General features: G+C 49.8%; 1 protein-coding gene across 4 annotated transcripts; it reads right to left on the reverse strand.

Moving 5' to 3' along the window:
- Nucleotides 1–3,107: 3,107 nt before the first annotated feature.
- Nucleotides 3,108–10,035, reverse strand: SLC25A51 (solute carrier family 25 member 51). Of its 4 annotated transcripts, none has more exons than XM_054055258.1 (4): nt 9,909–10,035; nt 9,547–9,671; nt 7,694–7,844; nt 3,108–5,756 (listed from the first exon to the last, which is right to left on the reverse strand). In XM_054055258.1, the coding sequence occupies exon 4, from the start codon at nt 5,727–5,729 to the stop codon at nt 4,842–4,844; it is 888 nt and encodes a 295-aa protein (XP_053911233.1). In that variant the 5' UTR covers nt 5,730–5,756; nt 7,694–7,844; nt 9,547–9,671; nt 9,909–10,035; the 3' UTR covers nt 3,108–4,841. The 4 variants fall into 4 exon arrangements, with proteins under 4 accessions (XP_053911233.1, XP_053911234.1, XP_053911236.1 ...); XM_054055259.1 differs by having other exon boundaries at nt 7,694–7,888; XM_054055261.1 differs by lacking the exon at nt 7,694–7,844.
- Between the last annotated feature and the right edge of the window lie 1,410 nt (nt 10,036–11,445).

Here is an 11,445-nt window from a genome sequence, read left to right on the forward strand (position 1 = left end):
CAACCACTGGCACAGGCAGTGGTAAATTGTACACTACATCCGTTTTACCTGCCTTCATATTGCAAAAATGCCATTTGGGCTCATCAGCATTTCTGGCTTTTTCTTGTCTGCTCATTATACAGTGCACAATAAATAACGGGGAAGCTGTCCCTCCAGTTGTTAAGCAATGTGATGGCATTAGTTTCTGTAAGAAAATCCTAACTGGACTATCACAGCCCAACTGACACCTGATGTTCATTTCTCGAAGCTGTTAACCAGACCCTCTTGCTTTTTCAGTAATTTCAGAACTGCCGAGTGCTGTCACCTTCATATTTGTTTACTTTCCACTGCAAAACCCTGTGTTCTCTGCCCCTTGCCTTCTCTCCCCACAGACAACCAGCTAAGATCTGGCCAGACTTGATTTCCTGATTAGCATAAAACCCGTATATAAGGTCTTTGGAATGGCTGTGCCTTAAGGGTTAGTGCAGTGTTTCTTAGTATTGCCTTCTAAAGCACTCATTACCCGAAGTCTTTCTCTTGGCAGTTCTCTTGTTACCGTTGCTGGTGGAACTCCTCCCTTCTTTAGCTGGAAGCGATTATTGTGGTCCACTAAGAACAGCAACCGAGGCTGCAGCAATGACTGTTAACATTTTGCTTTAGAGGCTGGCCGGACACAGCAGAGCTCCAGCTGCACATTTTCGGGAGGCAGCAGCTGAGAAGGGGCTGTCCAGGCAGTGTCCAGGTTTAGTTCCCCTTGCATTTGTCACAACACAGCGATGAGACGGCACAAGGGAAACAATGAGGATCCCTGGGCTTAGTCTGAAAATCCCATCTTTCCTGAGTCTTGCCAAGTATCCCTTACGTGGCCAAAACTCAATTAGAGTTGCAGCTGGCCAGCACTGTGGAGGACAATAAAAAGGGCTTTTTAAAATATGTTAATAACAAAAGACAGGCCAAAAATAACATCAGCCCACTACTTGATAAGCATGGACACCCTATAAGCAGCAATATGTTCAAAGCAGAGGCACATAATGCTTTCGCCTCTGTCTTCAATACTGATGATGGGCTTGGGTCCTCCTCCCAGAGCCCTGGGCTGGAGGACCAAGATGGTGCAAATGATAAAGTCCCAATCAACCCTGAACTTGCGTGGGATTTACTGCTCCAGCTGGCTCTTCATATGCTGATGGGGGCTGATGGGATTTGTCTGAGGGTACATAGAGAGCTGGCTGAGGTCATAGCAAGACCTCTCGCAATGGTTTTCAATTGTTCTTGAGAACCTAGAGAGGTACCATTTGACTGGAAGCTAGCAAATATCCCAGTCTTCAAGAAGGGCAGAGGGGGTGACCTTGGTAACTGCAGGCCTGTCAGTCTCACTCCAGTGCCTGGCAAGATTATGAAGATTATTCTGGGAGATAGTGGAAAATGCCTGAAAGAACACAGTCATCAGTCCCAGCCAACACAGGTTTATAAGGAGAAGGTCCTGCCTGACAAACTTATTCTGTGAAAAAGTTACTCACCTGGTTGACCAAGGAAAACCAGTTGATGTAATCTTTCTGGATTTCAGCAAGTTGTTTGATCCTGTCCCTCACAGGATCCTCCTGAACACAATGTCCAGCACCCAGCTGGATAAGCACACAATGCAGTGGTGAACAATTGGCTGATGGGCTGGGCTCAAAGTGTTGTAATGAATGGGATTACATTGGGCTGGCAACCAGTCCCTAGCAAGGTTCCATAGGGATCCATCTTAGGGCCAGTGCTCTTTAACTGTCTTCATAAATGACCTGGATGCAGGACTCAAAGGTTTACTGACCAAGTTTGCTGATGACACAGAACTGGGAGGAGCTATTGACACTCTTGAGGGCAAAGAGGCCCTCTGGAGAGCTGGGCAATTGCCAACCACACGAAATTTAACAAGCACAAGTGACAGGTTCGCACCTGAGACGCAGCAGCTCTGGGTGGACGGACAGCCAGGGAAACGCGAGGTGGGGGAGCAGCCCTGCAGAAAAGGATCTGGGGGTTCTGGTCAGCAACGAGTTGAACATGAGACACCAGTGCCCTGGCAGCCAGGAGGGCCAACTGTGTCCTGGGGTGCATTAAGCACGGTATTGCTAGCCAGGGAAGGAGGCCATCATCCTTCTCTGGTCCACACTGGTGCAGCCCCACCTTGAGTATTGTGCGCGGTTTTGGGTTCTGCAGTATAAAAAGGATCCAAAGCTACTGGAAAGGGTCCCAAGGAGTGCAGTTTGTGAAGGGTTTGGAGGGGAGGTGGGTGAGGAGGGCTGAAGTCACTTCATCTGTTCAGCCTGGAGGAGACTAAGGGGAGACCTTATTGCACTCTGCAGCTTCCTTACACGTGGAGGAGCAGGCATTGAGCTCTCCTCTCTGGACCCAAGGGAATGGGAGGAAGATACCAGGGGATAGAAAAGTTCTTTACCCAGAGGGTGGTGGAGCATTGGAACAGCTCCCAGGGAAGCAGTCACAGTGCCAAGTCTGTCAATATTCCAGAAGTGTTTGGGCAACAGCCTCACATACATGGTGCGACTGTTGGGGTGTCCTGTGCAGGGAGGGACAGGAGTTGGACTCTGAGATCCTTGTGGGTTCCTTGTGGGTCCCTTTCAACTTAGGTCAGTCTGTAAACTCTTAGCTGTCTTCAGTAAGGATGGAACCAAGTCAGCCTAGTTTGAGTCAGTCTATTAGGACTGGAAACTACCTTGAAACTCACGAGCAGAGTGGTTTTCATGTCAGCTGGAGCATTGCAATGCCTTCTGTGTGCTCTGCCTGCACTGGAGACGCATCCTGCTTAGTGACATTCCCTCATAGTAACCCGTGTCCCACAATCGCCGCATAACCTTTCCACCAGTTCCTAGTCTCTGTTCTCTTATACATCAAATACCTGCACACAGCTCCTTTCACTGCGCGGCAGAGCTGTCAGTGGTCACAGGGCACAGCACAGCTCTGCCACAACAGACCTGCAGCGCACTCCGTCTGGCTGAGCTACAGAAACAGAGATCAGAACTGCACTCCCTTCTTTTTGCTACAGCAGTGCCCTCACCAGTTAAACGCCAACCCACAACGCATCAGATCTCCCAACAACAGAGGAGTACATAGTATTTTCCACAGAGGAACAGGATGCAAATTTCTTTATTCCATCAAGGACTGATTACAAAAACCAAAACACCAGTAAAAATCAGATTCTGCCAGTAACAAACATTGAGTGAACATTTTATTGAAATGCAAAAAATCACAATATTGGGATATAAGAACGCCCACTTGTGCCTGGCCAATTTTTTACTGTGAAGCTAGGGACTATATAATGATTATAATCATTAACACTGATTAGAATCAACATTTGAGGGCAGTTTAGCAAATGGAAAACTCAAAAAAGTAATATCCACTCAAAAACTTGTGAAAAGACCCACTCAGACCAGTTTTGGAAAGCTTTTTTTGCTCCTCATCGTCCAAAATATTTTTTTAATGTAGTTTCATAAAATAAACTCCCTCGGGAGAATCAAGTGCTTTCTGCTAAGACCCTCACCTGGTTTATGGTCATGCTTGCTCTTCTGTCCCTTTCTCTAAGGCCTGAAGCCTTACATCTCTCAGTTCCCAAGTCTGTAAGACAGAACACTTTGTATTTCTGCAAGTCTTTTTCAATACTCACCCACAGAAGTCCTTGCACACGTCTCCAAATGCTGCGTCTTTCCCACCCAGCTGCTTCTGTCATCTTTGGCTCTCATCTCTGCTACGCGTACAGACCCCCGGCAACACCCCGAGACGCATTGTGTCTGTGCTGCTGTACAGTTCTGTTTGACAGAGCTGTCAAGAGTACACATCAAGTTGGCAGAACTCCAAGTTTCAGGTAAAAAATATCTCCTTGTCTCCTTGTGATCCATTATTCCACAGCACAAACAGAAAAGAACTAATTTGCAGAAGACAAGATACCTCAGTGTGAAAAAGATGTGTTTGTGAACTACTTCATAATAGCGTGAAGCCGTTATCATTACGGAAAGGGCCGTCTTCTTTCTGGCCCCACAGCTGTATGCAACAGAAAAATACACAATGCACACAGAAAAAAAGGCAGGCCAAATTCCATGTTTACAAGTAGAAGGTTTTTTCAACAAGGAAGGACACTTTAAAGCTCTAGTACATTTACAGTTTAATTCCTTCCACTCTTCCCTTTTCCCATGAAGGCACACACACACGTATACACACACAGATTCCCACTTAGAATTGGAGTCCACTTAGACCGAAGTGAAACATTCAGTAACCGCTCTTACACTGCTGAATGAAACGTTCACCTTAAAGCCGAGCATGAGAATAGCTGGCAGAAGAGTTTGTGCAGGCTTACTGTAAGCTTGAAGTTCTAAACTTCAGTCATCCTCATCTGCATCAGTCCTTTTAGCTTTAGACAATAAGGAGTACTTACGACCCCAAAACATCTGAAAATGCAGTTCTTAAATTGAGATTTCGAAGCTTATCAGTCAAAGGAATCAATTTTCATCAGCTCTTTTTTTATTTTCATGTTGTACAATGTGGACAGGAGAGCACATTCCACCATGGAGCGTTATGAGACTTTGGGAGTGATACAGAATAAGCCGCTGGACTAATGTAAGTTTGGTTTTTTTTAAAAAACCTTGTATTTCTCGAGTAGCTCCATTATGGGTAAACTCACCTGCCAGCATATAAATACTTTTAGAAGTTCATCTTAATTGCACTGAGGTTCAGATGCATCACCATTCACTCCATAAATATTGAAGGCTAAGACTAATTACCTCTCATGATATGCAGGCCCTGTTCCCTGGGACTGAGCGATATCGCCTGTGCCAATGCCTAGATGAACAGAACGCTGGCGGAAGGCAGTGGTTTCACAACAGCTTTAGCAAGAACTCATATGTTGCATTGATTATGCCCCAAGACAGGAGAGAACGGTGGTAATTCAGATGGGCTCCTCTGAAAAGGTGGATCAGTTTTCTATCACGTTCCACCCAGATCTTCACAAAGACTTCAGAGAAGGACTGAAATCCACCACCAATTTGAGCCTGCATGCGAGTCTTCACAACATTCACTGGGAAAAACAAGAACCCCAGCATGGCACCCAGCAGCCCTCCACAGATGAAGTCATTGACCAGATGAGCGCTGTAAGAGGTTGCCTCAGGCAGACACTGTTTGATAGGTCCCCGCAGCCCAAAGAAGAGTACGTTACTGGGCCCATTCCGGAGCAGAATAGGCACCAATCCCCGATAATATTCTCTTACCCCATAGGCTTTCAGTACCTTGAATGCCTGGTAAGTGTTTGTAAATTTATCATGGTGTTTGTAGTCCTGAAGCAAAGTCTGAACGCGCTCAAAGGGTGTCAGAACAGCTTCTGTGGTCCCTGCAAGCACTGCTGCCATGCTGCGAGTCAGGAGTTCTGGAGCACTCACATGCCTAAGGAGCAGGGAGGAGAAATCTTCATACAAGCCAAACATCAGAGCCAGTGTGGTTGTTTTCTGCATTAATGGAGGAAGGATGCCGCGATAGAGATTGCGAATGCCGTCCTTCTGCAGCTGATGCACTGCGTCCTTTGTTTTCAAACCATACAGCTGTTGTCGAAAGAGGACTTTCTGGATGGGAAAAGTGACTGCTATGTTTGTGAAGGCCGCACAGTAGCCACAGAGATAATGTTTACCAGAGGTAGCCATTACGTCATTCCTTAGATACTCCTTTGAATTCCTCAGGGCAGAACCTTCTGAATCCATTACACCGTGCTTCATACTGCAGTATGCCTTAGTTCCCCTCCCCTGCATCAAAAAAAGAAAAGGGCCAATGTGAGCAGAACTCCAAGTCCAGCGTTTTTCACACTTGTGGATCATTCAAACAGCACCTGGAATCCTACACTTGAGGAAAGCCCTTAAAATTTGAAGGGAGAAAGCAACAAAGGCCAGATATGATGGATATTGCTATTTTCTATTCAAGTCTCAGAGGCCTGAACAAGTAGCAGCTTCTCCCTCTGTACATTTTCAAATGACAATAGTAATAAATTGGGAAGAAAATTGAGATATAAACTCCACAAGTGCTACAGCACAGCTGACCAGAGGAAGCTTCTGCATTAGACTCCCCTGTTCCCTGCACTAAGGAGTTCAAAGACCGGAAGGTCTGCTCTTACACTAATAGAACACACATCACCAGGATGATGGTGGTGGGGACAGGGGAGTCTAAGAAAAAAAGGCAATGAAACACAGTAGTATCGCAAATTCCAATCATTCCACTCTGCCTTTCCCTGTGGCGGAAAGCAGTAGGTATTTAAATAACAGTTTGTCGTGGCTTAACCCAGTCAGCAGCTGAGTGACATGTAGCACTCACTCACCCTCCTGCCCTGGTGGAGAGACCAGGAAGGGTCAAAGTAAGGAAAACTTGTGGGTTGAGACAAACAGTTCAATAATGAAAACGGCGTTTTTAAAAAATATTTAGTAAGGGAAAAAAATGTAAAAGAGAGGAAAACAAACTCCACGCACGCGATGCCAACGAAATCAGTCATTCCTAACAACTGGCCAGTACCCAGCAAGTCCCAAGCAGCAGCCCCTCAACCTCTCCCCAGTTTTACTGCTGAATGGATGCCATTTGGTGTGGGAAATCCCTGGGTCAGTGGGGTCCGCTCTTCTGGATGTGTACCTCCCGCAAATCTGTGTGCATCCCAGCCTCCTTGCTGCTGGGGATTGCAAGGGGCAGAAAAGGCCTTGGCACTGTGCATGCGCTGCTTAGCAATGACAAAAACATCCCTGTGCTATCAACACTCTGCAGCACCAATCTAAAAATGCAGCCCCATACAAGCCACTCTGAAGAAAATCAACTCTATCCAACCAAAACCAGCACACAATTGTCATCACAGGCTTGAACTGAACTACAGGAATACTTCTAACACAGTTTGAAGATTTCTGGCAGTACCAGCCTGATCTGCAGCCAAAGACAGCATCTTGAACCCACACTGTGTTCTCCTGTGCTGCAGGTAACTGCCATACCTGACGTCTGCCTGGATCTTAGGTCCTGCAGGACGCATCCACAGTTCTACCAGGTCATGCAGAGAAATTCTGAAGCAACCATTACTCAGTAACACTTGTTTGTCACTTAAAATGTGATTACTTACTCCACAGCAATAGAAAGCTGTCTTTATAGCTGATCCAAACTCCTGCCCGGTGCAGAATGCAGGGCAGAAGCTGTACAGAAAAAACTCAGACTGCTCAATGTAACTCAACAACTCTTTGTGACCTAGTGCACAATTTACTTTTAAAGCCTGTACATACCTGGGCTGGCTTCTGCCCTACAGTTATACAGTATCTAATCCCTCCACGTCTGGCAAGTGCAAACACCACCTCAATAACTTACAAAGATGAAGCAACATCAGATGGAGATTCATATTTGATGGCTCACACATCACTGCGCGTATGCTCCAGTTTGGAGTTCTATTCTGATTGCTGCAGCTCTACTTGCGTGTACTAAAAAAGCCACAACTGCAGAGGACTCTTCTCAGACATGGGACAGTGGGTCATGCCAATTCCACTAAGAGAGTGTGGCAGAGCCTCACCAGGGCCAACACCCTTCAGGAGATGATTCAGAAAGCCTTGACAACTCACTGTTCACATGGGCGGTAACTGCCTGCAGCCAAAACATATTTTTCTCTCAAATGAAACTTGTAGTAAATAAAAAAAAAAAAAAAAAAAAGAAAAGGAGAAAGTGAGACCTTCAGTTCAGTTGCAGAAGCTGCCTGCTCCTTTTGGCGATCCTTTTGGACACCGTGTTCCCTGGCGACAGGTCTGTACCTCAGGGACTCTCACGTCCTCCATCTCCCGGCATGCACAGCCAGCGCTTCCTGAGGACTTCAGCCCATTGACCTACAGACACCACAAAGGCCTTCAAAACGCTGGCACACAACCCACTGGGTGAGAAAAAACATCACAGACAGAGTGAAGACAAGGACGTTTGTTATCTGACATTGACACTTTCATTTGAAATGAACTGTCCTGGGTTGTTTTTCCACCCTCAACAGTTAGTGATTCTCTGGGTTCTGTGACATCTCGGTATTTGTAACACTGGTGAGAGACCAGCATTTGCTGTCATCCTTGACTGCTGTTGCATGAAATGTGCTACCTACGGAGTCAAACACAGAATCACAGAGTTGTTGAGGGTGGAGAAGACCTTTAAGATCAGAGTGCCAAACTGTAAACTTAACACTGCCAGACCCACCACTAAACCATGTCCCTAGGAGCCACATCCAGTCAGCTTTTAAATCCCTCCAGTGACGGCTGCCTCTTCCAGTGTTTGACAACCCCTTCCATGAAGGATTTTTTCCTAATATTCAATCTAAACCTCCCAAACTGGAGGCCATTTCCTGTTGCCGTATTGCTTGTCACTTGGGAGAAGAGACCAATGATCTGGACAAAGGGATCAAGTGCTCCCTCAGTCAGTTTGCAGTGACACAGTGTTGGGTGGGTGTCTTGATCTGCTGGAGGGCAGGAAGGCTCTGCAGAGGGACCAGGATGGGCTGGATCAACAGGCACAGTTAAACTCTATGAAGTTGAATAAGGCCAAGTCCTGGGTCCCGCATTTGGCACAAAACAACCCTATGCAATGCTCCAGGTGGCTGGAAAGCAGCTTGGCAGAGAAGGACCTGGGGATGCTGGTCAACAGCTCTGAACACGAGCCAGCAGTGGCCCAGGTGGTTAAGAAGGCCAACAGCATCCTAGCTTGGATCAGCTATGGTGTGGCCAGCAGGAGCAGGGCAGGTATCATTCACTTGGACTCAGTGCTGGTGAGGCTGCACCTCGAATCCTGTGTTCAGTTTTGGGCCCCTCACTACAAGACAGACATGGAGGGATTGGAGCACATCTGGAGAAGAGCAGCAGAGCTAGGGAAGGACAGGTCTGGAGCCCAGGGTTTCTGGAAGTGGCTGAGGGACGTGGGGCTGTCTAGCCTGGAGGAGGCTGAGGGTAGACCTTATCGCTCTCTACAGCTCCCAGCAAAAAGGTTATGAAGTGGGTACTGGTTTCTTCTCCCAAGGAACAAGTAATAGGACAAGAGGAAATTGCTTCCAGTTCCATCAGGGGAGGTATACACTGGTTATTAGAAAAAATGCCTTTGCTGAAAGAGTAGTGAAACATTGGAAGACGATGCCCAAGGCAATGGTGGAGTTTCCATCCCTGGAGGGGTTCCCAGAACATGTGGCTGTGGTGCTTCAGTACATGGTTTAGTAGGTACGGTGATGCTGGGATGATGGTTGGACTGGATGAACTGATAGATCTTTTCCCACCCCAATGATTTCACGATTCCAAGACTGGGCCAGACACAGTTTAAGATTATTCTGGTAACTGGATGTTCACTCAACCGGTAGAGCAGAGCCATACCGCAAACCCACACCTGTTGACCACCAGCTACAGGATGCGCTCTTCCCAAACAGCCAGCGAGTTCCGAGGGCACAGGGCTGTCCCGGCTGACAGGGCGGGTTTAGACTGCCCCGTTCGTCCCCGCCCGCCGCCGCGACACACGCCCTGTTTCCGGCCTCAGCTCCACGGGAAAGGCCCGTCGCTCACGACTCACCGCATCCTGGGCTTGGGCTACCCGCCCCGCAGTCGCTGGGGCAAACCACGGGTCCGGCGGGGCCAGGAGGCCTCAGGGCCGCTCGGGAGTGATCGTCGCCCCGCCGGGGCTCGGCACCGGGCGACCTGCAAGCGAACGGCACGGGTCAGGGAAGCGGCAGAACGGCGACGGCGCCCACCCTCCCCGCACGCCGCTCCAGGCGGCTCCACCCAAGGTCAGCCCCGCGGGGCGGCCGAACCGCGCCGGGGAGCCCGGAGCGCCTGCGCGGCCGCCGGGCCCCGCCGAGCCGGGCCGAGCCGAGCGGGGCGAAGCCGAGCACCTCCAGGCCGCGCCCCACGGGCCGAGCCGGACCGGGCCCGCACCTGCTGCCATGGTGGGGGAGGGCAGCGGCGGCAGCTCTGCACGCGGCCCCGCGCGCCCGAGACGCAGAGGCGGCGACCGACGCACAAGCGTGACGCACAAGCGTGACGCACAGCCCCACCTCCCGCACGTGACCCGTGCAGACCAATCAGGATATGCAGCAGGACGAGTATGTGGGGGCGTGGCTTGGGACTGCCCCGCCCCTATCGCCAGCCCTACCCAATCAGGCAATGCTGCGGGACAAGGGCGCCGGGAGGAGGCGTGACTTGCATTGCCCCACCCCACCAGACAATATGGTGGCACAACTGCGCTGGAGGGGACGCGGCCTGACATCGCCCCGCCCTTTTCCCCTATACTGACCAATCAGACGGTGCCACAGGACAAGGGCACTCTGGGGGGGGTGGCTTGCCCTCGCCCCGCCTCTAGCACCGCCCAATCAGACTGTCGAGGGAAGGGGGGGGGACGGGACACACGGACCTGGCTCGGCATCGCCCCGCCCCCTCCACAGCACCCTGTAAGGAGTGCCAGGTGACGAGAGAGGCGGGGCCAAATTCTGCCCAATCAGACGGTGCAACTGGACGAGGGGGCGTAGCTTGGCGTCGCCCCGCCTTTTTCCCCGCCCGCAAGTGCCGCAGCCACCACTCCACGGGAGGGGCAGAGGGGATGGGAGGGGTGTGGAGTCCGGGTTTTGTTGTGCTGCTGTTGAGGGGCTAATCTTAGTTGTTTGGTGGTAAAGAACAACGGCTCGGTTTTATTACAAATTGAGCAATGAGCCTCGTTCCAGTTCAGCCTGTAGCAACGAGCCTTCGAAACAGAGAGGAACAGTGAAGAGATGACGCCGAGATGATTTCCTGCTTCGAAGGGTGTGTTGCTAAGTCTTCCCCTGCCGTGTTTTGCTCAAACCCCTCCCTGTCCAGTGCACGTGTCCCTTTTCATAGAATCAGACTCACCAGGTTGGACAAGACCTCTTGGATCACTGAGTCCAACCATTCCTATCTGCCACTAAACCATGTCCCTGAGCAGCTCGTCTACCTCTCTTTTCAATACCTCCAGGGATGGTGACTCCACCACCTCCCTGGGCAGCCTCTGCCAGTGCCCAATGACTCTTTCTGTGAAAAAATTTTTCCTGATATCCAATCTGAACCTCCCCTGGCACAGCTTGAGGCCATTCCCCCTTGTCCTGTCTCCTGTCACTTGGGAGAAGAGACCTGCACTCATGTCTCTACAGCCTCCTTTGAGGTAGTTGTAGAGAGCAAACCATGGCCAGGGAGGGCTCAGAGCTGCTGATTCCTGCAGACTGTAGCTGTGAGGGACTCGTGGCACTACTGTCACGCCACCTTCCCTCCCAGCAGACTGCATGGAGTGCTGCTGTGGGACAGTAGTGGCAATTCTGTGTTTCTTCAGTACTACTCCTTTGAGGTAGGGGGTGCCCCACTGGGTACCCAGCCATTGTGTAGGGCCCTCAGACATGCTTGTAGCCCAAACTTAACCTGAAGCTTTATTGAGCAGATTCCTCTGTGATAGTTTCAAGAAAGCTGG

Source organism: Cuculus canorus, chromosome Z (assembly GCF_017976375.1).
Source record: "Cuculus canorus isolate bCucCan1 chromosome Z, bCucCan1.pri, whole genome shotgun sequence".
NCBI classification, from domain to species: domain Eukaryota; kingdom Metazoa; phylum Chordata; class Aves; order Cuculiformes; family Cuculidae; genus Cuculus; species Cuculus canorus.